We start from the raw sequence: 26,925 nt of genomic DNA on the forward strand, positions 1-26,925 counted from the left end.
TCTGGGCAACTGGCCAAAGAAACAAGGTGAATAACTTGTAATTATCTGGGGGGGACATTTTGCTGATTCTATCATTAAAGATTTAAAAAAGAGGAAATTAGGGATTACCATTTTATTGGATATTACACAGTAATATAAGGAAGGGTTAGCGATCTCATTTCAAAAAAACTAGATATATTCCATAAAATTAAACCATTTTAATAGCTTGAATTAAGTAATCTCATAAAAATTTAAAGATGCTCTTTTAAAATTATATTCCTGCCAATTTTAAATGATATATTTTACTCCTTCATCACTTTGTATTTTAAACTGATGAAATACTCATTAATTTAAGAGTTTGCACAATGTCATTGAGAAGTGCTATTCATCTCTTTCTTCAGTAGTTTGGAAAAAATGCGCTAGGTACAGTAACAAGTAAAGCACAAAAAGGGATGTTTTGTAACTTTTAGCCATTTCTTTAGTTCAAACAGAAAATGGAATAACCTTATACACTAGGATAATATAAAAATTTCCAAATATGAAATATGACCAATAAAAGATCCAAGACAAATATATTCAATTCTCAATTATCAACATTTCTAAAATATTTGTTGTATTAAGAATGTTTCCTATTTCTTACCCTTTTAAAACTTCATTAGTCAAACTTCCTGTATCTGTTAAAAAAAATTGTTGCATATTTTGGTAAGAGTTTCAAGGAAATTGCAGTTTTAAAAAAGTTTGACTGAAAGACACCGTTAGATTAGGTTCTCCTATTTGCCAAATTAAGAAAGATAATTGACCTGATTTCTTTGTTTTTAACCTAACACATGATTATTTTTCCCTAGAAAATGAAATAATTCATGAGAAAATAATGTTATTTTAACACACTGTTTTATATGTAAAACCCAAAAGAAAGTTGACCAATGTTTTTGAACATTCCAATATAAATACAATTTCCATTGTATAATAAACAAAGGAGAAATCCTGTGAAATGACTGAAAAGAGCAGTATGATAGCACATGTTAGAGCAGATTCATAAGTAGAGTTTCTGCACACTCCATTATAAAACATTGTTTCTTGAACAGAATCTCTCCTGAAGAAGCAGTGATATGGGGTGAATCATTTGACAAACTGCTTTCCCATAAAGGTTAGTGCTACTTTTCCCAAATACTTTATTCTTTAATGGAAAAGTATACAAAATATGTATGTAACTATACAAAGCAGGCTGTCATAAAAATTTAGTCTGATTGATAATGTACAGCAATATGAGTTTTTGATCCACAGAAATAATAATAGAATAGTCAAATAAGAGTATTTTAAAAATACTCTTATTTTATTAAGAATTACTTATGGTGGATGAAATATTTCTTGGTGCTGGATGAATAGTTTCATATTTTCAGTGTTTTTAGTTTGTGAATGAGATCCTTGGTTTTATTAAATCCCAGATAATCTGTGTTATTTTTATGGTTAAGTGATCAAAAATCTAAAGTAGCTCTTTTCATGGACATTTAGGAAAACTTCATGAAAATATATATTGTTTTAATTTTATAAATGCTTCACTCTTCGCATCAGTCATCAGAATTTTGCAGAGTAGTTGAGAATCAGGTGGGCATTTAAGGTGGAGCTTCATAGATGAGATGGAAAGTGAGGACAAATACTGAGTTTGTCCAAGCACGGGTCAGAGGACAGGCTGCCTGGATTGCTAATCCTTAGAGTCAACTGCATAAGGAAACAGCTGAGTAAGCATTTTTTCCTGGCCTTTATTCAGTCCACAATTTCTTTCAGGAAGCAAAACTGACAGACTTAACTGAGTAGGCGATGAGGCTAAGCAACCACAGGGTTCATTGCTTTCCACGTTAACCCAGGCAGAGTCTGCTTAAGAAGCAACACTTTATCACTACCAAATAGCCACACACTTCCTCTAGCCCACAGCTTTTATTTGTATCTCCAAGTTCTTCTATTCCTTACCACATTTCTTTGGGTTAGCCTGAGGCTAACTACTGTTTACAGCGTTGCCAGTGGTTTTCTCATCCTAAGGTGTCTACTGGAAGCAGGAGCTCCTGTTGCTGGGAGCGCAGTACTTGCAATTCAGCCTCAAGTACTGTGCACTCTTTGATGAAACCAACTTTTCTAATCTGTCTTCATGTCCTGTAATTTTCTCCTAATTGTCCATCCACCTATAAGGTTTTGGTGACCAGTTCATGTTCCCCTGGATTTACTGACAGAGAATCCTATTTCTGCAGAGTCTCCCTGAAGACCTTCCCTCTTCCAATGAAAACAGATTCTGCCTCTGAATTGTAATATTGACTCAGAGAAAGAAAAGTATAGGTAGAGAAATCAAGGCTTAAATTTAGGCAAGGATGTAGTGAAAATGGAGGGTAGTGGTAAGAAAGGAAGTTCATGCTTAAAAAAATTTAATGTGTTACTCCATCCTCATTTCACCTTAATGCTCTATCACTCCCTATTTTGGAGAAAGATAAAGTGAACAGCTTTCTTCAACTTTTCTTCATTCCCAATATCCACCCATTTCTTGACTTTTGTTAAAATTCTTGCCAAATATATGTAAAACCTATCTCCCATTCTCATTACCTCCTCTGTCACTGTCTTGGTTCAGGTATTTATCTAATTACAACCTGTGTAAAACTTTCCTCCCTAATTCATGCCCCCCAAACTCATTTCTTCTTTTAATCTCCTATTATTTCCACCATTTGGGCACAACTCAGCCCTTGAGCCTCTTCACTAGTCAGAGCAAGGAAAAAAAGAAGTGGAATTCATTTTTTTTTTCCAGTTTGAATGTTTATTATAAGGAAACATGTCTTTTCATCTGTGGATCTCCAAACCCAGCACATCACCTGGTAAATATTAAGTGTTCGAATAATATAACCAAATTTGTTGCTAGGAAAAACTTAGTCCTGCGTCCCTTTCGAGCTTTGAGCTCTGGTTCTCTTCTGCCTCACAATCACTTTCCTAATCACTTTCATATTCAGCTTCCTCAACTGTAAATGGAGATCACAATGTCTTTAGCTCCAACAGAAATAAATTTCTGTCAGGATTAAATGAGAAGATGAATAAGAAGCCAATAACTGTTTTCTGTTTCTTTTTTTTTTAGCATCTTTATTGGAGTATAATTGCTTTACAATGGTGTGTTAGTTTCTGCTTTGTAACAAAGTGTATCAGCTATACATATACATATATCCTCATATCCCCTTCCTCTTGCATCTCCCTCCCACCCTCTCTATCCCACCCCTCTAGGTGTTCACAAAGCACAGAGCTGATCTCCCTGTGCTATGTGGCTGCTTCCCACTAGCTATCTATTTTACATTTGGTAGTGTATATACGTCCATACCACTCTCTCACTTCGTCTCAGCTTACCCTTCCCCCTCCCCATGTCCTCAAGTTCATGCTCTACATCTGAGTCTTTATTCCTGTCCTGCCCCTAGGCTCTTTAGAACCATTATTATTATTATTTTTAGATTCCATACATATGTGTTAGCATACGGTACTTATTTTTCTCTTCCTGGCTTACTTCACTCTGTATGGCAGTCTCTAGGTCCATCCACCTCACTACAAATAACTCAATTTCGTTTCCTTTTATGGCTGACTAATATTCCATTGTATATATGTGCCACATCTTCTTTATCCATTCATCTGTCGATGGACACTTAGGTTGCAAGAAGCCAATAACTGTTTGACACTACACAAATGTAAATGGCTTCTGCTATCATGAAAAATAATTATCAACAATAAATTTAATAATCTTTTTCTGTTTTGCAACCTGCTCCCAGCTGTATAAACATCACTTACAGGGTTAAATTTCTATGGAAAGAAATATATAAGCTGGACTTTTCTTTAACTTAATAAATTGGTATATAATAATTTCATCATACTCTCACGACCCATTAGAGAGAATAAAGATTCTCTCTAGGCAATTAGTCCTACAGAAAATCCTCCCCTGGCATTCTATAATCATGTTGCTTTATAAGTAGTCAAAACCAAATGGAAAAAAATCTGCTCCTCTCTGTTCTCTACTGGTAGAAATATTAAAGTTCTGTAAAATAGCAGCAGTTTGAACCTAGAGGGGGTAGCATGAATAACAAAAATCAGCACTGACCCACTTAGACATTATTATCATCGCTCATGATCAAAGTGCTAATTAAATTATATTGGATTCACAAAAATTTATGTTAATGGTATTCTTTTAATCAATGCCAAAAATTCAGTTATTCTAAATTGCAAATCTTATTGTAATATTAAATTATAAAGCTTAAAATAATCACCTAAGAAAGTCTCATGGTTGCAATGGTCAAATTCAGCTCATTTCTATTGACTTGACTGTAGGCCAAAAAGAAAAAAAAAGGAAAGTTCCTATACTCATGCACACACAAACACACACACACTTCAAGACCTTGCTCTGTCAGATTTTATAGAATTTCCGTTTAGTTAAATGTGTTTCTCAAATTCTGTATGCCGTATCTATATAAAGGAAATGGAAAATGTATTAAATTTATTCAAATGGGAAGTGAAGTGATAAGTCAAACAAAATACATCAGAAATTTGAGTATTTATTTGACAAAAAAATGCCTGATACTAAAACCACTACAGAATAATTATTAGCATCTTTAGGAAAGGAGCAGAGTAGATGGTTCTTATGCTAGATTTTAGGGGATTAATAAAAATTTCACTAGCTGGACAAAGAGAGAAAGAGATCATCCAAGCAGAAAGCCAACATAGGCATGGGGCATTAAACAGTGCAATTTATTTAGCGAACTAGAGAGAAAGTAATTCTTTATTGAGAAACATAATTTGAAAAAGGGTGGCTTAGGGTAACAGGTAATAGATGAAACTTAAGCAGAAAGAACAGTGTTTTTGCTGTGTTCCACAGAAACCAAAGAATCCATGGAGTGTTTTGATAATTCCACTATTATATTCAAATTTCATTCCTAAAATGTAGCTTAACTCTTTTAAAATTAAAAAAAGCACAGAAGGTAAAATCCAAGGAAATATAACCAAAGTAGGGACTTTAGTTAATAATAATGTATCAGTATTTGTTTATTAATTATAACATATGTAGAGGCTTCCCTGGTGGCGCAGTGGTTAAGAATCTGCCTACCAATGCAGGGGACACGGGTTTGAGCCCTGGCCCGGAAAGATCCCACATGTCGCGGAGCAACTAAGCCCGTGCGCCACAGCTACTGAGCCTGCGCTCTAGAGTCCGTGAGCCACAACTACTGAGCCCACATGCCACAACTACTGAAGCCCACACGCCTAGAGCCTGCGCTCCGCAACAAGAGAAGCCACTGCAATGAGAAGCCCACGCACCAAAACGAAGAGTAGCCCCCGCTCGCTGCAACTAGAGAAAGCCCACGTGAAGAGACGAAGACTCAGTGCAGCCAAAAATAAATAAATAAATTTATATATAAAAAAAAATTATAACATATGTACCTTACCAATGTAAGATGTTAATAATAGCAGGGATCTGGAGGTGTGGGGTGTGTGAAAGCTCTGTCCTACCTTCATAACTCTTCTGTAAATCTAATCTATTCTAAAAGTAAATGTTATTTTAAAAAATGAACTCAAATATGTTATACAGTAAATTTAATACACTGCAGTCCATCAATAATTTAACCTCCGTTCCTCATTTGTTTCTCTGCAGATATTAGGGTAATTTTTTTCCTGCCTTCCCTGTTTATTGACAAATTTGCCTGAAACTGCAAAATGAATCATAAAAATCTATGATTTAAAACCATATATAACAATAATTTCTAAATATTGTTTAAGAAAAACAAAAAGAATAAACCAAAAACCAGTATCAGACTGTCATTCATAATCATCAATTTCAAATTCAGTTATCCATCTTCTTACCAATTGACTTTATGAAAATAAATGTTACCAATATGAACTTAGCAAATCAATTAATTCCAATAAAATTACATATATATGTATATTACACTTACATATTTGTGAGTGTTTGTATGCATATATTTATATGGTTCTGTGTAAGACAGCTTTGAAAGTAAAACAATGCTGCTGATAATACATAATTTTGAAAACAATTGGATAGTTTAAAAAATGCCTGTAGAACTTGCAATGTTTCATATAGGCTTTAGAAAATCATTACATGAAATTATGTCGATGTGTACAAGATTTCAACAGGCAGAGGAAAAGGTTATTCCTGAGTAGAGAAAAAGGCAGGAAAAGGGCTAGAGAAATAAGCGATTTGGGCTTACTGGGTTTATAACCTAGGAAAGCAAGCAGGTCGCATTCACTGAGATAAAGAGTAGTGAAAAATCACACTGGAAAACCAAGTTGGGGACAAACTCAAGAAGAGTTTGTTTGTTAGAAAGCTAACTCTGATGGATAGAAAGGTAGAATTCTATGCATATAATAGGACTACCTACAAGGTTGTTACAAATATCAAAGTTAACCTCAGCGTAAGGGCTATTTTGGAAAGAAAATGGAAGAACTCGGTGACTGACTGAATGTGTACTTATGTTGTAAAGTGAGGTGGTGAAGAAATAGGAGATGAAGAAAAAGGAGCCAAAGATCTCTAGATTTTGTTCCATATTAATAGGAAGGTAAGAGTGCCTTTTATAGATCAGAAATAGAGGTGGAAAAAATAGATTTGGAGAAGATAACAGGTGAGACTTTGAACTTTTTTAGTTGCTGGTAAACTTTATCAGCAGTTTTGCAGGGTTTTATAGGTACACACCTAGAATATAGAAGCATGATTGATTATAGAAACATTTTCTAACCATCTCACATACTTGATAAGAAAAGATTTGAAAGAGAAGCTTATTTCCTATGAAGAGAGTCTCTGTCAATAAAAAAAAAAAACTTCCAACTACTACCTGTTTATTTTCCTGTACATCCTTTTTTCCAGTCACTGCAGACAATTCCAATATTTTTAGTTTTTTTATTAACAACTATTTGCTTGGACTTTTTGCACCTTAAATTGTGATTATATATACTAAGCTTAATTTTGAGATTAATTCATGATAAGGTAGGATAAAAGGAGTATGTGAGTCATTTCACCCCCTTGATTTAAAAACATGAACTGATGATACTGTGGGAAGTACATATTACTGACTTTGAGGAAAGGCTGCAAGGAAGTGCATACTTCTCTTTTGGGGAAGGAAATTAGCACTTCTCCTTACACTTTTCACCTTGTGGCTTTTTAAGTTGCCCTTTCCAATTTTCAGTTACCAGTTTTCTGCAAGATAAGGGATTCCAGGGTTCTGTAAATTTAACTTTCTGAATCAAGCTGACCCATAACAAACATGCAATTACTTTATCTATCTAAAAAATAAAAGTAAGTAAAATCCAGTCTAGATTATAAATGGGCCACACAAACAAATCATTATTGCACAAGTAACCACCACATTCTGTGGCAGGTCCAAAGTCAAATATCAAAGGAGAAGCAAGGCAACCTAGTACTTAAGATACCACACTGTATTTGGGTTTCCAACTTCTGAGTTCCTTGACTTTTTGTTTCATTTGGTTTCTTGGCATCAGAAAAATACTCCAACAGATGTCAGAGTTTCAATTTAGAAACATGCAATTACAAGCATTTCATATTTGTATGACACATTGAGCCAGCTTCTTCCAGTGTGAATTCTAATCCCGGGTTCTATCAAGCGCTTTTGGCAGGTGTCTTCACCACTGCTTTCTTCTAAAGGACTGTTTAGTAAGTTACTGCCTCTGTGTGAGAAATGGTTCCATTGTGACCTGACTTAATGCAGCTGCCCCAAGTGAGTAAGAGAAACAGGAAGTAACTAGTGTGCTGGGATAATCCTGCACGATATTACGTATTTTTTGTTTTTTAAAAAAGTCATTTACTTAAACTTTTAAATAGATGAACTACCGTCTCATTCATCATTAATTTGTTTCTTGAATCAGTATTTATTCTCCCCTATTATGTTCATATTATGGTAACAAGATCCATTCACTTTAACTCACCATGAGCACTTTTAACATACAGCGCTCTTCCTTACGTTAATGCTGTGACTTCATTTTGAATGTCTGTACCAAACTCAAGACTAAGCACAGTAACAAAGGGCTTTTGCATGATACTCCAAAGCCCAACGGCTGGTACAGAGCTTACACTCACTCATGCTTTGTGAATTAGTGAAGGACTATTTAAGTAGCATTCATGTTATTTTCTGGAAGGCTTCTATAATCATCTTAAGTAAGCTGATTTTTCTCTGCTGCTTCAAACAGAATTAGTCACCCCTGCAATTCTCATTCCTTAGTCCTTGGTCTATACATGCCTGTCTTGCCTATTAATCTCCATATTCCTCAACAGTAAAGACTTTGTTGTTTCATGGCAGTTGAAAGACAAACGTGCTATAATTATATACAAAATAAACCTGGATTCAAACGCCTGTGCTATCTTTTCCCAGTGGTAAGATTCAGGGCAACTCAACTCTCTGAACCTCAGCTTCTTCATCTGTATAAATGGGTAGAACAGGAGTTAACTCCTTAGGGCTGATGTGAAAATTAAATGGAACTGCCCCAATAAAAGGCATATAGCAGTGTGCCAAGGCCTTAGCAAAGATTCAAAACTTCTAACTATTGTAATTAATATCATTGCATTTTCAGTTTATAATACAGTCATCAGGTTCATACCAGGTGTTTCACAAATAATTAAAAGATAGACAAAGGAAGTTATTTTTAATAAGTAACAATTTCAGTTGTCTGGCATAAGGATGATCCCTTCTAGGTGTCAATACAAAAAGTTTCTTATAATTGAGATTTATTAATAGGAAAAGTGATGACCATATCCTCCTAAAATTGTCACAGTAATTTATCAACTTGCTTTAGGAATAATTTGGTATTTAAAAACTGATCAATCATGCTTATATATGACATATAGATAGAATAAAATGAAATCCAAAAAGCATTTCCCTTCACTGGGGTCAAAGTAACTTTATTCATAAGCCCAATAAAGCATATTCTTAATTTCCTCTTTCCAATCTAGGTCTGACCTGGAACAGACTGCTCTGTTGTAAGATAGCAGGCATTTTATTTGCTAACTTTGCTTTAATTTCCATTTAAACAGTAACAGAGGAGCAAGTAAGAACAAGACAGATGTCTCTCATTGTGGGAGGGGAAGAGGCAGGACCCACATCATGAACACACAGGGCAATACCACCCAATGACAGGCTTTTCAATATCAAAGTGCACATTTCCATATGACCACTTTTGCTTTTTTAATTAGGATTACCTGAAGATGTTCTCACAATCATTTTGCTGTCTTGCTTCCAATTGTTTCCTAATATCTAGTCAAGGAATCCTCCTCAGGAATCTACTTTACAGCAGCTACCGAGCAAATAAGAAATTTCAGAATTCTATTAAAAAATACAAAGAATCGATCAGTTGTGAAGATAATTATGAGAGATAAATTAAGAGAATATACATATATTTAGGATTCAATCCAGCAAAAAGTGGATGTTAATTGGAGGGAAAAAGGGCAAACATTTTAGAAATTTGAAAGAGGAAGGAAGTATGGGTGCTAAGCAGCAGTTTTTGATTACACTAAAAATTCATCAAGAGGGAATTCTCAATATATATTTTTAAAGTTCTGGCCAGAGGCTGGGGCATGACTACGTAACTACCTAAAGTTTGGTTTAAGCCAATTGGTCTACAGATGGTTGTTTTTGTTGTGATTTTTCTTTCACACACCTAAACATTGCCCACATTTCAAATTCTACTTCAATTTTGATTTAGGGGTTGAAAGGCATGTTTTGCCTTAGTCTCCTTGTTTCCTTCTGGGATCATTACAGAAGGAGAAGAAGAAAAAAAAAAAGACAAAAAGTAAAACCAGAGATTATGCAACAAAACGATCTTTCTAGTGGCATAAATGGAAAAGGAAGAAGTTTTCAAGCTGTTGCCAATCAGTAGCCAAATGATTACTTATTCAGCCTATTTTCTGAAGTCATCAGGCTGGGGCTCCAGCTTTACCTGAAGTCTGAAATGTTGCTGCTGCAATGTAGTTTTCCAAAATTAAAGGAATGTAATCTTCGACAATGGTAATGACTCAAACTGCTTTTTTACAAGTTCAGATACTGAGCTAGAGGGCGAAAGAGTTGTGGAAAGGAAAGTCAAACAGACCGCACTAAGGAACAGTAATCCCTAAGAGTGCTGGTGGGTTAACAAGTCAGGGTAAAACCCACTTGTCTGACTCCCTGTTTTTCACTTAGATAGCTATTTTGGCTTAAAAATAATAAAAACAGAGATAGATCATTAACTTTACTCTGAGAATATATACATTTGTAGGTATTTGGGGAAAATCTTCTATCTATCAAAATGCTTCAAAGAATCCTTATCCATTTATATTTTTCGGCTACATTCTGAGCAAAGCACACTACACGGCATGAGAAATAAATCTTGAAAATCAAACACTAACTGTGCTAGAGAAATAAGAACAAGAGTGGTTCAATATCACTCACATTGATCATTCTTCCTTCTCCTCAGAGACTAGAATTTGTTGACTTACGCAGGAAGCGCTTAGAACTAAGGCCTCCTTAAGACAGCTGTGTTTGACTAGGAATTATCTTACCAGCATCTAATCACTGTGGACAAGTTCTGGGTTGCATGTCAGTCCTACGATGCCTTCTCAAATTCTTGTTGAGACTGACCTTTGCTTGGCTTCCTAGTTTCTTCGCTAAGGTTTAACCACTAACATCTGGTGCTCAGGATCAATTTACCAAGGAAAAGAAATGGCAGACTCTCCCCTCACCCCAATGAAAACACCAATGGAAGGAGCAGTGGAGTAGAAGAGGCCCACAGGACTCCTCCATCATGGTAGTGTTTGGAGATATTCCGTACCTAACAGTTAGGGAATGTCTGTAGGTTATGCCATTTCTGGCTGTTGTTTTCTTACATTAAGTTCCTGGATCTCTAATATAATCAAACAGTTGCTTTCAGCATTAAAAACAAAAATGAAAACACAATGCTTCATGACAAACAGGACAAGTTCTAGATATAGGAGAAATAAATGGTGACATGTAACACATGATTTGAGGACTATAGTAGTTTCCTGTGGCTGTGTAACAAGCTATGATAACTTTAGGGACTTAAAACACAAATATATTATCTTACAGTTCTGTAGGTCAGAAGTGTAGCATGGATCTCACTGGAAAAAAAAATCAAGGTGTCAGCAGGCTGTTGTCCTCTGTGGAAGGTCTTGGGGAGAGTCCCTTTCCTACCCATTTGGGTTCTTGGCAGAAGTCAGCTCTTTGCACTTTTGGACCAAGGTCTCCATTCTCTTGCTGGCTCTAAACTAAGGCCACTCTCACCCTCTGGAAGCCACCACACTCTGGCTCTTGACCATCTTCTTCCATCTTGAAGGGCAGCAACAGTGCTTCTCACATCACATTCCCCTGACCCACTTCCCTGCTTTCCTCCTTCACTTTTAAGCATTCATGTGATGAGATTGGGGCCACCTGGATAATCCAGGATAATTTGCCCCTCTCACGGTTCTTAACCTTAATCACATCAGCAAAGCTTTTGCTCCATGGCAGGTAATGTAGTCACAGGTTCTGAGGATTAGGGCATGGACATCTTTGAAGGACTGTTACTCTACCTATGACAGAAAGTGCTGCCTTCTTGAGAAAGATATACTTCTACAATTTGTTTGTTTGAAAAGTGAGATCTGGGACAATTGAATTTATATGAATCTCAGTTTTCTCAGCTACGAAAATGAATATAGGACATATTCCAGACATATGTTGTAGTATTAAATGTAGTAATGTGTATGAACAGCACTTAGCCCTCAAAACCTTTAAACATGTTAAAAATGCAATCCCTCTTAGTTATCACCATAATTCTACCATATTCATTCTTCTTGCTTCATTCTATATGGAACTTATTATATTACAAATAATCATGGACCATGAGGAATAGTTCTAGAGAACAGTGAATAGAAGAAATGAATATAAGTGAAAATAAGTTGAGTAGACAAAGAAAGCTATCATTTACTTCACAATTTTTTTGCCTTAATGCTAGAATGTATGCTTCTCCCTCTTTAAATTCCTGAATTTAAGTCTCTAATATGTTGTTCAGAATCTTTACATCTGTGATCATTGGTCTATAATTTTCTTTTCCTTTTCCTTTCTTAATCGTTATTTCTGGGGGTGCTGTTGGTGTTACATTTGTCAGGTTTTGGTATTAGAGTTATCCTAACCTCTTAAAATGAGAAGGAAATTATTCATCCCTCCACTGTTTTCTGTAAGTTGTATAAGATTAGAATCATTTTTCTTAAACGTTTGATGAAATTCACCAAATCTGGGCCCAAGATTTTTTTTTGGGGGGGGTGGTATTTTTATTATAAAAATCTATTAAGTTAATAGTTTCAGATTTTTCACTTCAGTGTCAGTTTGGGTAGGCTTTCTTTAAACAATTTTCCCATTTTATTTAAATTATATTTATTGGCATAAAATCATTCTTAATATTTACTATCTTTGTAATATGTCTAAGATCTGTGGAAATATCACTGATTTGCTTCCTACTACTATGAAACAGCCTCACTAGGAGCTCTATTTTATTAATGTTTTCGAAGAACCAATTTTTGGCTTTGTAAATTTTCTCTATGTTTTCTTTTACATAGACTTCTTTTATAATTTTTTTCCCTTCAACTTACTGTGGCTTTAATTTTCTCTTGTTTTTAAAGCTTCTTAAAGTAGAAACTTAGATTTTTTTTTTACTAGTATAGCATTTCATGTGGTAAATTTCCCTCTAAATGCAGTTTAAACTGCATCCTACAAAATTTGATGTGCTATATTTTTATTATAATTCAATTGTAAATATTTTCTAATTTCTCTTTTGATTCCTTCTTTGATCAATAAATTATTTATATGTGTTGTTTTATTTCCAAATATTTGGGGGCTTTTAAAGCTATGTTACTAGTTGATTTTTTTTTAACACCTTTATTGGAGTATAATTGCTTTACAATGGTGTGTTAGTTTCTGCTTTATAACAAAGTAAGTCAGCTATGCATATACATATATCCCTATATCTCCTCCCTCTTGCATCTCCCTCCCACCCACCCTATCCCACCCCTCTAGATGGTCACAAAGCACGGAGCTGATCTCCCTGTGCTATGCGGCTGCTTCCGACTAGCTATTTTACATTTGGTAGTATATATAAGTCCATGCCATTCTCTCATTTTGTCCCAGCTTACCCTTCCCCCTCCCCGTGTCCTCAAGTCCATTCTCTATGTCTGTGTCTTTATTCAAGTCCTGCCCCTAGGTTCTTCAGACCATTTTTTTTTTTTTAGATTCCATATATATGTGTTAGCATACGGTATTTGTTTTTCTGACTTACTTCACTCTGTAAGACAGACTCTAGGTCCATCCACCTCACAACAAATAACTCAATTTCGTTTCCTTATATGGCTGAGTAATATTCCATTGGATATATGTGCCACATCATCTTTATCAATTCATCTGTCAATGGACTCAGGTTACTTCCATATCCTGGCTCTTGTAAATAGAGCTGCAATGAACATTGTGGTACATGTCTCTTTTTGAATTATGTTTTACTCAGGGTATATCCCCAGTAGTGGGATTGCTGAGTCATATGTTAGCTTCATTTTTAGTTTTTTAAGGAACCTCCATACCGTTCTCCATAGTGGCTGTATCAATTTACATTCCCACCAACAATGCAATCCCTTTTCTCCACACCCTTTCCAGCATTTATTTGTAGATTGTTTGATGATGGCCATTCTGACTGGTGTGAGGTGATACCTCATTGTAGTTTTGATTTGCATTACTCTAATGATTAGTGATGTTGAGCATTCTTTCATGTATTTGTTAGCTACCTGTATATCTTCTTTGGAGAAATGTCTATTTAGGTCTCCTGCCCATTTTTGGATTAGGTTGTTTGTTTTTTTGTTATTGAGCTGCATGAGCTGCTTGTATATTTTGGAGATTAATCCTTTCTCAGTTGCTTCATTTGCGAATATTTTCTCCCATTCTGAGGGTTGCCTTTTCATCTTGTTTATGGCTTCCTTTGCTGTGAAAAGCTTTTAAGTTTCATTAGGTCCCATTTGTTTATTTTTCTTTTTATTTCCATTGGGCAAAAAGGATCTTGCTGTGATTTATGTCACAGAGTGTTCTGCCTATGTTTTCTGCTAAGAATTTTATAGTGTCTGGCCTTACATTTAGGTCTTTAATCTATTTTGAGTTTATTTTTGTGTATGGTGTTAGGAAGTGTTCTAATTTCATTCTTTTACATGTAGCTGCCCAGTTTTCCCAGCATCACTTATTGAAGAGGCTGTCTTTTCTCCATTGTATACTCTTGCCTCCTTTATGAAAGATAAGGTGACCATATGTGCGTGGGTTTGTCTCTGGGCTTTCTATCCTGTTCCATTGATCTATATTTCTATTTTTGTGCCAGTACCATACTGTCTTGATGATTGTAGCTTTGTAGTATCATCTAAAGTCCAGGAGCCTGATTCCTCCAGCTCCATTTTTCTTTCTCAAGATTACTTTGGCTTTTCAGGGTCTTTCGTATTTCCATACAAACTGTGCAATTTTTTGTTCTAGTTCTGTGAAAAATGCCATTGGTAGTTTGATAGGGATTGCATTGAATCTGTAGATTGCTTTGGGTAGTATAGTTCATATCTTGGGGCACAAATCAAGCCTTGGTAAATTTAATAAAATTGAAATCATATCAAGTATCTTTTCTGACCACAATGCTATGAGACTAGATATCAATTACAGGAAAAAAATCTGTAAAAATACAAATACATGGAGGCTAAACAATACACTACTTAATAACCAAGAGATCACTGAAGAAATCAAAGAGGAAATCAAAAAATACCTAGAAACAAATGACAATGAAAACACAATGACCCAAAGCCGGTGGGATGCAGCAAAAGCAGTTCTAAGAGGGAAGTTTATAGCAATACAATCCTACCTCTAGAAACAAGAAACATCTCAAATAAAAACCCTAACCTTACACCTAAAGCAATTAGAGAAAGAAGAACAAAAAACCCCAATGTTAGCAGAAGGAAAGAAATCATAAAGATCAGATCCGAAATACATGAAAAAGAACTGAAGGAAATAATAGCAAAGATCAATAAAACTAAAAGCTGGTTCTTTGAGATGATAAACAAAATTGATAAACCATTAGCCAGACTCATCAAGAAGAAAAGGGAGGGCTTCCCTGGTGGCGCAGTGGGTGAGAGTCCGCCTGCCGATGCAGGGGGCACGGGTTCGAGCCCTGGTCTGGGAAGATCCCACATACCGCGGAGCGGCTGGGCCCGTGAGCCACAGATACTGAGCCTGCGCATCTGGAGCTTGTGCTCCGCAACAAGAGAGGCCGCAACAGTGAGAGGCCTGCGCATCGCGATGAAGAGTGGCCCCCACTTGCTGCAACTGGAGAAAGCCCTCGCACATAAACGAAGACCCAACACAGCCAAAAATAAATTAATTAATTAATTAAAAAAAAAAAAAAGAAAAGATATTTCATCACATGTCAATAGAATGAAATGAAAAAGGAGAAGTAACAACTGACACTGCAGAAATACAAAGGATCATGAGAGATTACTACAAGCAACTCTATGCCAATAACATGGACAACCTGGAAAACATGGACAAATTCTTAGAAAAGCACAACCTTCCAAGACTAACCAGGAAGAAATAGAAAATATAAACTGACCAATCACAAACACTGAAATTGAGACTGTGATTAAAAATCTTCCAACAAACAAAAGCCCAGGGCCAGATGGCTTCACAGGCAAATTGTATCAAACACTTAGAGAAGAGCTAACACCTATACTTCTCAAACTCTTCCAAGATATAGCAGAGGGAGGAACACTCCCAAACTCATTCTGTGAGGCCACAATCACCCTGATACCAAAACCAGACAAATATGTCACAAAGAAAGAAAACTACAGGCCAATATCACTGATGGACACAGATGTAAAAATCCTCAACAAAATACTAGCAAACAGAATCCAACAGCACATTAAAAGGATCATACACCATGATCAAGTGGGGTTTATCCCAGGAATGCAAGGATTCTTCAATATACACAAATCAATCAGTGTGATGCACCATATTAACAAATTGAAGGATAAAAAACATATGATCATCTCAATAGATGCAGAGAAAGCTTTTGACAAAATTCAACACCCATTTATGATAAAAATCCTCCAGAAAATAAGCATAGAGGGAATTTACCTCAACATAATAAAGGTAAATATGACAAACCCACAGCCAACATCATTCTCAGTGATGAAAAACTGAAACCACAACAAGACAAGGTTGTCCACTCTCACCACTATTATTCAACATAGTTTTGGAAGTCCTAGCCATGGCAATCAGAGAAGAAGAAGAAATAATAGGAATCCAAATCGGAAAAGAAGAAGTAAAGCTGTCACTGTTTGCAGATCACATGATACTATACATAGAGAATCCTAAAGATGCTACCAGAAAACTAGTAGAGCTAATCAATGAATTTGGTAAAGTAGCAGGATACAAAATTAATGCACAGAAATCTCTTGCATTCCTATACACTAATGATGAAAAATCTGAAAGAGAAATTAAGTAAACACTCCCATTTACCACTGCAACAAAATGAAAAAATACCTAGGAATAAACCTACCTAAGGAGACAAAAGACCTGTATGCAGAAAACTATAAGATACTGATGAAAGAAATGAAAGATGATACAAACAGAGAGAGAGATATACCATGTTGTTGGATTGGAAGAACCAACATTTTGAAAATGACTAGTTGATTTTTGATTAAAACCCTTATGGGCAAAGGACATACTGTGTAAGACTTCAATCTTTTGACATTTATTTATATTCATTTTACATCCTAGCATGTGATCCATCTTGGATAATCTTGCTTGTGCACTTGAAAATATGTATTTGGTAGAATGTCATATAATTGTCAATTAGGTCGATTTAGTTGACAATGTTCAAGTTTTACATATTCTGATTGACATTCTGTCTATTTGTTCTATAAATGTATGAGTGAACAGAATTAAAATCTGGAAGTATAATTGTGAAATTTTCCCCCTGATTTCCTGCTACCTTTTTTTTTTTTTAATTTTTGAAAAATTTTGGCTGTGTTACGTCTTCATTGCTGCGCGCGGCATTTCTCTAGTTGTGGTGAGCGGGGGCTACTCTTTGTTGCAGTGTGCAGGCTTCTCATTGCGGTGGCTTCTCCTGTTGCCAAGCATAGGCTCTAGGCATGCGGGCTTCAGTAGTTGTGGCACACGGTGGGCTCCATATTTGTGGCTTGTGGGCTCTAGAGCTCAGGTTCAGTAGTTGTGGCACATGGGTTTAGTTGCTCTGCGGCATTTGGGATCTTCCCAGACCAGGGCTCAAACCCGTGTCCCCCTGCATTGGCAGGTGGCATAACTACTGTGCCACCAGGGAAGTCCTCTACTATCCTAAATTAAATAATTTCTATCTTCCTGTCTTCTAGTCTACTCATCTTTTCTTAGGCAGTTGTTAATCTGCTGTCATGCTGATCCAATGAATTTTTTTTGCTTCAGGTATTTTCCATTTTAGTTCTAGAAGTTCCATTTGATTGTTTTCTATAGTTTCAATTTCTTTTCTGAGTTTTTGCATCTATTCACTCCTTATGTCTTTTTTAACCTTTTCATTCTTCAACATATAAATAATAGCTTTTATAACATCCTGTGTGCTATTTCCAACATTTCAGATATCTTGTGGTCTGCTTCTATTGACCACTTTTTTTATTGATAATGGGTCACATTAGACATTTCTTGCATGCCTAATAAATTTTTATTGTATGTGTGCAAGGAGGAAGATATAGGAGTCTAGATTATGCTGTCTTCCTTTAAACAGCGTTAGATTATTTTTCTGGCAGTCAGTTAAATCACGGGTGGATCCTCTTGATTCTTTCTGATCAGTTTGATATTTAAAACCAATCTCTTTCCAATTTATCTTAGTTTGAGGACGAAGACCTTGCCTGTAGTATTTATACCAAAAATATAGCCTTCTTGGGTATCTCCACTGTAGCTGGGCCAGAAATCCAAAGACTCCTAGACCCATGCAAACTCCCTGATCTCCATTTACCTCTCAGCACCACTGCAGCTATACTCTTCTGGGCTTCACAGAGTTTGCCCTGCCCGTGTACAGCCTGACCCTCAGCCAAGGATCTACAGGTAACCTGCATGTAGACTTCCAGGCACCCTCTGCATGTTTCTTTCTTCCTTTTTTTTTCCTCTGTATCCTAACCCACAAATTCCAAACATATCATGATCCCCAAACTCATCTCTGCCTCCTCAACAAGATTTTTTTGCTAGAACTTTTGTATTTTTAATGGAAATTTGTACTTTTTCTCATGTGTTCAATTATTACTTATTTCTTTCAGTAAGTAAATATTGAGTGATTTCTTCATGCTGGGGATTTTTGTGGCAAATTAGACAAGGGCCTTCATCTCATGAATCTCACAATATAGCATGAGAAACAAAAATAAGGAAGCAACCACAGCACAATAGTTTAAATGTTACCCAGTGTCGGAAGTCATATATGAAGGACACCCAACTTATTCTTGAGAGATCAGTGAAATCTTTCCAGATAAAGTGATCTCTAATTTAAACTTCAATGGGTGATACAGATTAGCCTGATGAAATTAGATTGATAAAATTGGAGTAGGAAGAGAAAATGTTTCCAACAGAAGCTAAAGAGATGTGGGAACATGGCACATGAATGGAACTCTAAGTTATTTCACTGTGCTTGGAGCTTAGAGTGTGAGAAAGAGAGTGGAAAGAGATTAAGGGTATTGTTGGAAAATTTTCAACAGTGAAGAAACATAATTAAATTTGTACTCTAGAAAGATATTACTGACTAGAATCTGAATAATAACTTGGAAAGTGTGTGGTGGGGGGTGGTTAGCAGGCAGGGCAGCAACGGAAGCCTGGAGTCAGAGTCACCATTTAGAAGGTTTTTATAATAATCTATGTAAAATATGATCCTGGTCTGAATAAGGGTAATTCCAGATTGAATAAAAATAAAAAGACAGATGCATGATACATAAAAGAGATAAAGTTGAGAAGATGTGATTATCAATTGAGTTGAGAAGAAAATTGGGGATCCCTAAGGATGCCAGGGTTGCGGGTTAAGTTGTTGAGTGGATGGTGTCATTGCGTGGGAAACATTCTGGGAAGCTTTTGGGTGAAGATATTGAATTCAGCTGTGATGTGATTATTTTGGTGGGAAATTCAGTGGAGATGTTTACCAAATGTTGGGTGATATGAGCTTGGCGCTCAGGAGAGAGATCTGAGCTGGAGATCATTTCTGAAAATCATCAGCATATTCATTGTGTTAAAGTGTTGAAGTGATTGCCCTGGAATTGGAATTAAAGGGAAGAAGGAAGAAGGATAAACTGAGAAGTATTTAGAAAAGCAGTAGTCAGAGATATAAGAAGAAACTCAAGAGTGTACGCGCCATAGAAAAGAATTACGGACATATCTCATCTTCTCCTGCTGTCATAGAGAGATGAAGTAATATATGGCTTGGAAAAAAATTTTTTCCATGGAATATAACAGTAAGTCATTTTGGTAAAAATTATTTAAGTCAAGCATTGAGTAGAAACCACATTTTAGTGTATGGGGAGGTAAGTGAATGGAGGGGATTAAGAGACCAACGGCAGAAAGCTTACTCAAAAGACTTTGTAAGGAGAAAGATATAGGTCAGTAGCTGGAGGAATATCTGAGGTGAAGAGAAAAATTTTCTTCTAATGATTTCTTGTAATGAGATTAAAATCTTTTAATTAGATCAAAATTTAACTCAGAGAAACTTTATAGTTTTGCAAGATTGTTTGTAATGCCTTATTTTGCCTGTAGGTGCCAGCAGTATGCATAAAGTACAGAGGGAAATAAGGGGGAAAGGAGTTTCAGGAAAAATGTTAGAAGACGAGGATACAGGAAGATAGAGAAAGAAAAGGGAGGTAGAAGAGGCGAGAAAAGGAGAAGAATGTAAAGAACAGAATCCCAGCAAACATCACATTTAACCAGGGAACAGAAGACATTAATCCAGGCTTAAAGTAATTGGATGGTATAAATTATGAGGTATGGTGTCCTAGAATCCTAGGAAGAAGAATATTTCAAAAAGGAGGGGATCATTATTATCAAATGCTGCCAGGTGAGAAATCTAGACAGGACTCATGAAATTTCCTCGCAGAAAGAGAAATAGGTCATAACTATGAGTAGAGAACAAAGCTAAAGAAAGATTGCTAAAAATCGTTTGTATCCAACACAAATATGAATTTCTCTGAGAAAATTTATTTATTTACTTTGTTTGTTTGTTTGTTTGTTTATTGGCTGTGCTGTGCAGCATGTGAGATCTTAGTTCCCCGACCAGGGGTCAAACATGTGCCCCCTGCATTAGGAGCACAGAGTCTTAACCACTGGACCACCAGGGAAGTCCCTGAGAAAATTTATCTGAAAAATCTAGAAGGAACGTTTTTACCTTTTCTCAATGCTTCTATAATGCTCTCTTCTCTATTTCAAATACCATATGACTGAACAGCTTCACTTCTCTTATCCCACAGAAGTGAAAACTTACATCTACACACACACACAAAATCTATACATAAGTGTTTATAGCATCCTTATTGATAATAGCCCCGCAAAACCTTCAACAGGAATGGTTAAACAAATCCATACCATGGAATACAACACGGCAATGAAAAGGAACAAATTACTGATATACTGATGAATCTCCAGCGAATCATGGTAGATGAAAAAAGCCACCCCAAACAATATATACCACATGATTCCACTTATATCATATTCTTGAATTGAGCAAATTACAGCAATGGAGAACAGACTATTGGTTCCTAACATTTAAGGAAGGGTTGGGTGTGGGAAAAATGTGAGTACAGCAGTAAAATGGCAACATGAGATATCCTTGTAATCATGGAAATATTCTGTATCTTAACTATATCAATATCATTATCCTATTTGTGATATTTTTACTACAGTTTTACAAGATGTTATATTGGTGGAAACTGGATAAAGGGTACATGGGCTCTGTCTCTGTTATTTCCTACAACTACATGTGAATCTATAATTTTCTCAAAGAAGTTTAATTTTTTAAAAAATACCGGGGCTTCCCTGGTGGCACAGTGGTTAAGAATCTGCCTGCCAATGCAGAGGACACGGGTTCGAGCCCTGGTCCGGGAAGATCCCGCATGCCACGGAGAGCAACTAAGCCCATGCACTACAACTACTGAGCCTGCGCTCTAGAGCCCTCGAGCCACAACTACTGAAGCCCACGTGCCTAGAGCCGGTGCTGCACAACAATAGAAGCCACCAAAATAAGAAGCCTGCGCACTGCAACAAACAGTAGCCCCCGCTCGTGCAACTAGAGAAAACCCAAGCGTGGCAACAAAGACCCAACGCAACCAAAAATAAATGAAAAAAAAAAAAACCTATTAGCCAAAAAAAGTAGAATATCATAAACAGTTGAAAGAACGCTAGTATTAAAGTTAGATTGTCTTAGTGTTGAATCCTGAGTGTGCCACAGTTTTAGCTATGAAACTTTACCTAACTGAGCCTAAAAAAAACAATAGTCATCAAGATCATCAACATCATCATAACCATCACCCCGCCCATCAAAACCCAGATAGAGTACTTGCTATATGCCAGTTCCTGTTTTAAGCGTCCTGCACATTTTGGCACATTTAATTCTCTAAACAGCTCTATCAGGTCGGTTTTATCATTATCTTAATTTTAAATATTGAGAAACTAAGACACAGAAAGGAAAAGTAATTCACTCAGGACCACACAGTAACTAGCTGAACAAGAACTTGAACGCTGGTAGTCTTCCACGAGACTTGATACCTGCCCCTAACATTCATGGGGCTCAGGAAAAAAATAAAAATGGAGGCCCCATACTATATTTCTAAATGATTAAGAGTTACAGATCAGGCTAATAAACTGTTAAGAATAGACATTTTGGGCTTCCCTGGTGGTGCAGTGGTTGAAAGTCCGCCTGCCGATGCAGGGGACACGGGTTCGTGCGCCGGTCCGGGAAGATCCCACATGCCGCGGAGCGGCTGGGCCCCTGAGCCATGGCCGCTGAGCCTGCGCGTCCGGAGCCTGTGCTCCGCAACGGGAGAGGCCACAACAGTGAGAGGCCCGCGTACCGCAGGAAAAAAAAAAAAAAAAAGACATTTTATCCTTCTATTGTGACACTTGGTAGATTACGTTCGAATATAAAATTCTCAGACTGTTCCCAGTTCTACCCTATAAGCATAGCCCACCTCCCTTCACTTTCCACCCATGGTTTGGTTCCACACTGTGAGAGACCTCTTTGCACATTTGGGTGGACACTCCAGCGTGCAAATTCAAGTCCTGTCCACACTCAAGCCTTGGGGTGTGCATTCCACTGAGACAGGTGCCTTTGGTGGATGTATCTGGGGAAGAGGACTGTGCCAATCCTGGAAACACAAAGCCTTCTTTTTTTTTTTAGAAGATGTTGGGTGTAGGAGTTTATTAATTAATTTATTTATTTTTGCTGTGTTGGGTCTTCGTTTCTGTGTGAGGGCTTTCTCTAGTTGTGGCAAGCGGGGGCCGCTCTTCATCACGGTGCGCGGGCCTCTCACTATTGCGGCCTCTCTTGTTGCGGAGCACAGGCTCCAGATGCGCAGGCTCAGTAGTTGTGGCTCACGGGCCTAGTTGCTCCGTGGCATGTGGGATCTTCCCAGACCAGGGCTCGAACCCGTGTCCCCTGTATTAGCAGGCAGATTCTCAACCACTGCGCCACGAGGAAAGCCCCACAAAGCCTTTTAAAGGGAATTTCAGGGTCCTGAGTCCAAGAAGCATGGTCTAGAAGTTGAGAGATGATCTCCAGCTGGAATGGCTCTTCGGCTCTGTAGAATAACCCTACCACACTCACCCCAGGGAAAGGCACAGCTGAGAGAGACCCAAAGTGAGGTCTAGATTTAAGGTCCCTGTTACTCAGGTCTAAGTATGATACCAGCCTCATTTCAACAGAAATGGTACTTACCTTTCATAGTTGTGAAGATTTCAGCTAATTGTTAACATGGTTCCTCATGAGCAAGATGTGCGCTACTGCCCTGAATTAGAGGGAAGACGCTTCTTCCGCTAACACTCACAGTTGTACTTTAATATCAAGTATCAATATTTGATATTAACATCAATATTAATCAATAGTATCAATAGTATCAATATTCTCAGCATCAATATTTTTTAGTTAAAATATATCACCTCTTTCCTTGGTAGATGGACTGGAGACTTTTACCAGATTTCTTAAAACTGAATTCAGTGAGGAAAACATTGAATTTTGGATAGCCTGTGAAGATTTCAAGAAAAGCAAAGACCCTCAACAAATAATTCATAAAGCAAAAGCAATATATGAGAAATTTATACAGAATGATGCTCCACAAGAGGTAAAGATGATTGTAAAAATTTACATCTGTTTGAAAACTTTTTGAGAGAATATGTCCTCATCAAATCGGTACTGCCATACATTCTAACAGAAAGGTCAGAATTTTGTTGAAACAAAAATGGTGGTTATTTACAAGCATGCCTCATGTTACTCCCTTCACTTTATTGCACTTCACATATATTTTGTTTTTTACAAATTGAAGGTTTGTGACAGCCCTGCCTTGAACAAGTCTATCGGTGCCATTTTTCCAACAGCATTGGTTCACTTCATATCTCTATGTAACATTTAGGTAGTTCTCACAATATTTCTTACTTTTTCCATTATTATTATACTTGCTATGGTGATCTGTGATCAGTGATCTTTGATGTTTCTACTGTGACTCACTGAAGGCTCAGATGATGGTTAGCCTTTTTTCGCAATGAAGTATTTTTTAATTAAGGTATGTATGTTGTTTTTTTAGTCATAATGCTATCACACACTTAATGGATTATCATGTAAACATAACATTTTTATGCACTGGGAAACCAAAAAATTTGTGTGACTCACTTTATTGCGATATCCCCTTTACCGAGGTGGTCTGGAAGGGAACCCACAGTATCTCCGAGGTCTGCCTGTATATAGATTTCTATTTACAAACAGAATGCATTATAAGATATTGCTATGGAAGGAAAGGTATAATTGAAGTTACTCCTCAGGGTATTTTATTCTAGACTAAGAGTGAATACAATTAATTGCAACATTTAGATTCATTCATTTATCATGTTAATCACCTTAGCACAAGTTACTGCTTGTAGAAACTAAAGATTTTTATACATGATGAAGGTAAGAGAAATCCAGAAGTTTGTATTATGTACTATTTTAATGTTAGCTCATCTACCTGTACAAAGTTTTATTTGCCCTGTAATTATTATCCCTACACATTAAGATAGACTAAAAGAAAATATCATAATAGAAAGATGAGGAAAACCTAATTTGGCAATGGTTCAAGTGAAAAAACAATTGATTTTTTTTTTTTTTTTTTTTTTACTGCAAGCTCAGTATGAGGTAACTGTATGAAACAACTGCTAAAATGGCTATTAAACCAGCAAATATTACTTCACTATCCTTGAATATGAATGAGTTTCTGTATTTTTAGTACGTGCTCAATAGTGTCTTTTCACTGAAGTGTAGAACTGATAATCTGTCACTGTTAAGAGTTCTGTTTGACTATAAATTGTTGTTGTCCACGAGGTAGCACTGCTTATGTAGATACTGTCGCATGTGAAATGACAGTTATTTTCCTTGTTTCAGTATGTCTCAATCTGTTTTGTGTTTCAATGTATTATCCTGTCTTCCCCTTACACACAAGTAAACAAAGGCAGCTGGTTATGTGGTGTTACCCACAAAGGAAAAGAAACCTGCCTGAAAACTGAAAACTTAGCACCATCAAAGCCGAATATATCATCAATGTTTTGATAAAAAGCATTAAAGGATTTTATATCTTTATATATATATATACACACACACACACACACACACACACACACACACACACTTATATATGCATATAGGCATTTTCAGCACACGTTTGCTTGTATGACAACATCATAATATAATGAAAAGAGCACTGGGATATAGCAAAAGCCTCACATTGAAATCCCAAATATGCCCCAAACACACTGCTTGCCCTCACTCAAAATAACTGAATTTCTACAAAGTTTAGTTTCCACTTTGAAAATGAGTTGAATCTAATGATCTCTAGGACACCTAACGTTACATTGTTCCATGATCCTACACTGGCAGAGACTGATAAGGACCGGGTGCAAAGGGAGAGAAGAGCCAGGTAACATGCCAACCCAGAGTGAATCACTGGATCCCTGGACCCACAACAGGAAAAGCACCAAGCATCCAAGTGCCGTATGCCCCCTCCAACGTGGAGTCAGTCCTTTACTTCTGTTTCTCAAAGGTGTTTACTTAAGTAGATTGACAATAATTACACTTTTATTATTGTTATTATTATCCAGGTTAACCTTGATTTTCACACCAAAGAAATTATCACCAGGAGCATCACCCAACCCACCCTCCACAGTTTTGATGCTGCACAAAGCAGAGTGTATCAGCTCATGGAGCAAGACAGTTACACACGTTTTCTGAAATCTGACATCTATTTAGACTTGATAGAAGGAAGACCTCAGAGACCAACAAATCTTAGAAGACGATCACGTTCATTTACCTACAATGAATTCCAGGATGTAAAGTCAGATGTTGCCATTTGGTTATAAAGAAAATTAATTTTGCTCATTTTGCTGGCAAGCTTGTATATCTGCTTCTAAGATATAGCATGTTTATGTTAACAAATTGGTAAGTCTTTTAAAATAAAGTGCGTCATTTGAAATGATTTAAAAAATGCAAACCAAAAGTTTTATTTTGACAATATATATTCTATCTGCCAAGATATTCTGTAAAAGCTTCCATCTGACTTCATTTCATTCATAGTCAGAAAAACTTATTGCTTAATTAAAAGACAGAAAAGAAGTAATAATGATGTTATATAAGATTGTAAGGTTAAACTTTTGCAAAATTTCAACAGTTTGGCCAAATATCTCGTTTGGAATTTTTTTCTAGATGTAAACTATATGATGCTCAGATAGCCAGGTATTCGGAAAACATTTTCTATAATGATGAAGCTTTTCTCTGGCTCAGTTACAGAGAGTATAGAACCCTGGCTCAAGAATAGCAATATATCACTTCTAGTTATAAGCCAGCAACAGGAACTTTTGAGAGGACACATTCATCTCTACAGAACTTCCAGGTCATACAGAACCTAGGTTGATAATCAAGAATGGGATCCACATTTGTGCTCATTCCTAAGTGAGCATGGACTTACTCAGCTATACGGAACCACTTCTGCTGGTCAAAGAAACATGACCAGATGCTGCAATAGCTCCAGGTTGGGACTGAGTGGAGCATCTTCTCATCTGTGAGAAAAACTTGCCGCTAAAATAGTGGGCAGTCAGTCATCTGAATGATGACCAGAGGAGGTTTATCCCCAGTCATGAACCTTTATTTTTGGAATGAGAGGAAATAAAGAGGCAAGGAGTCCAAGGCCCTGGAAACTCAGGCACATGCCACACTGGCTCATATTCAGATAGTGTTCCTCCATGGATCATGTTCTTATTCCAAATCTCACTGAATCATTTAATACTATATTATTCAAATATGATGATGCTAATAAGTATGTATGTCTCTAACTATAGGGAAATATTTACTTTTAGATGTGTGTTGCATGATATGTAAATGTCTGTATTTAAAATGTCATACATTTGGCTTTGGCAAATGTTATTTTAGTTGAACTGTAAAGTATAAAATTGTAGATCACCTATAGTAATAAATATTTTTAAATTTCTTCATTCATACAGTTAATGTTTATCTGACCACTAAATGCTCTCACCGATTATTGATTATCCTTCCTGTCATCAAATGAGACAGACATATTTTTTCATTTTAGAATGATATTGGAGTAGAAAGTATTAATCGAGTTATTTTGTCACTGATCTTAATGCT

General features: G+C 36.5%; 1 protein-coding gene across 1 annotated transcript in view; it reads left to right on the plus strand.

Annotated features, from left to right (window-relative positions):
- RGS18 (regulator of G protein signaling 18) overlaps nucleotides 1-25,896 on the plus strand; it is a 26,780-nt gene extending 884 nt beyond the window's left edge. Inside the window, exons 2-5 of the mRNA XM_007451511.1 lie at nucleotides 1-26; nucleotides 1,065-1,126; nucleotides 23,217-23,383; nucleotides 25,386-25,896. The exon at nucleotides 1-26 is cut by the window's left edge and continues 91 nt beyond it. Coding sequence (XP_007451573.1) covers nucleotides 1-26; nucleotides 1,065-1,126; nucleotides 23,217-23,383; nucleotides 25,386-25,643 — 513 coding nt within the window. The 3' untranslated portion in view covers nucleotides 25,644-25,896. The remainder of the gene's footprint in view (nucleotides 27-1,064; nucleotides 1,127-23,216; nucleotides 23,384-25,385) is intronic.
- Nucleotides 25,897-26,925: the final 1,029 nt, after the last annotated feature.

The sequence above is a fragment of the Lipotes vexillifer genome, unplaced genomic scaffold (assembly GCF_000442215.2).
Source record: "Lipotes vexillifer unplaced genomic scaffold, Lipotes_vexillifer_v1.1 scaffold151, whole genome shotgun sequence".
In the NCBI taxonomy this organism is placed as follows: Eukaryota; Metazoa; Chordata; class Mammalia; order Artiodactyla; family Lipotidae; genus Lipotes; species Lipotes vexillifer.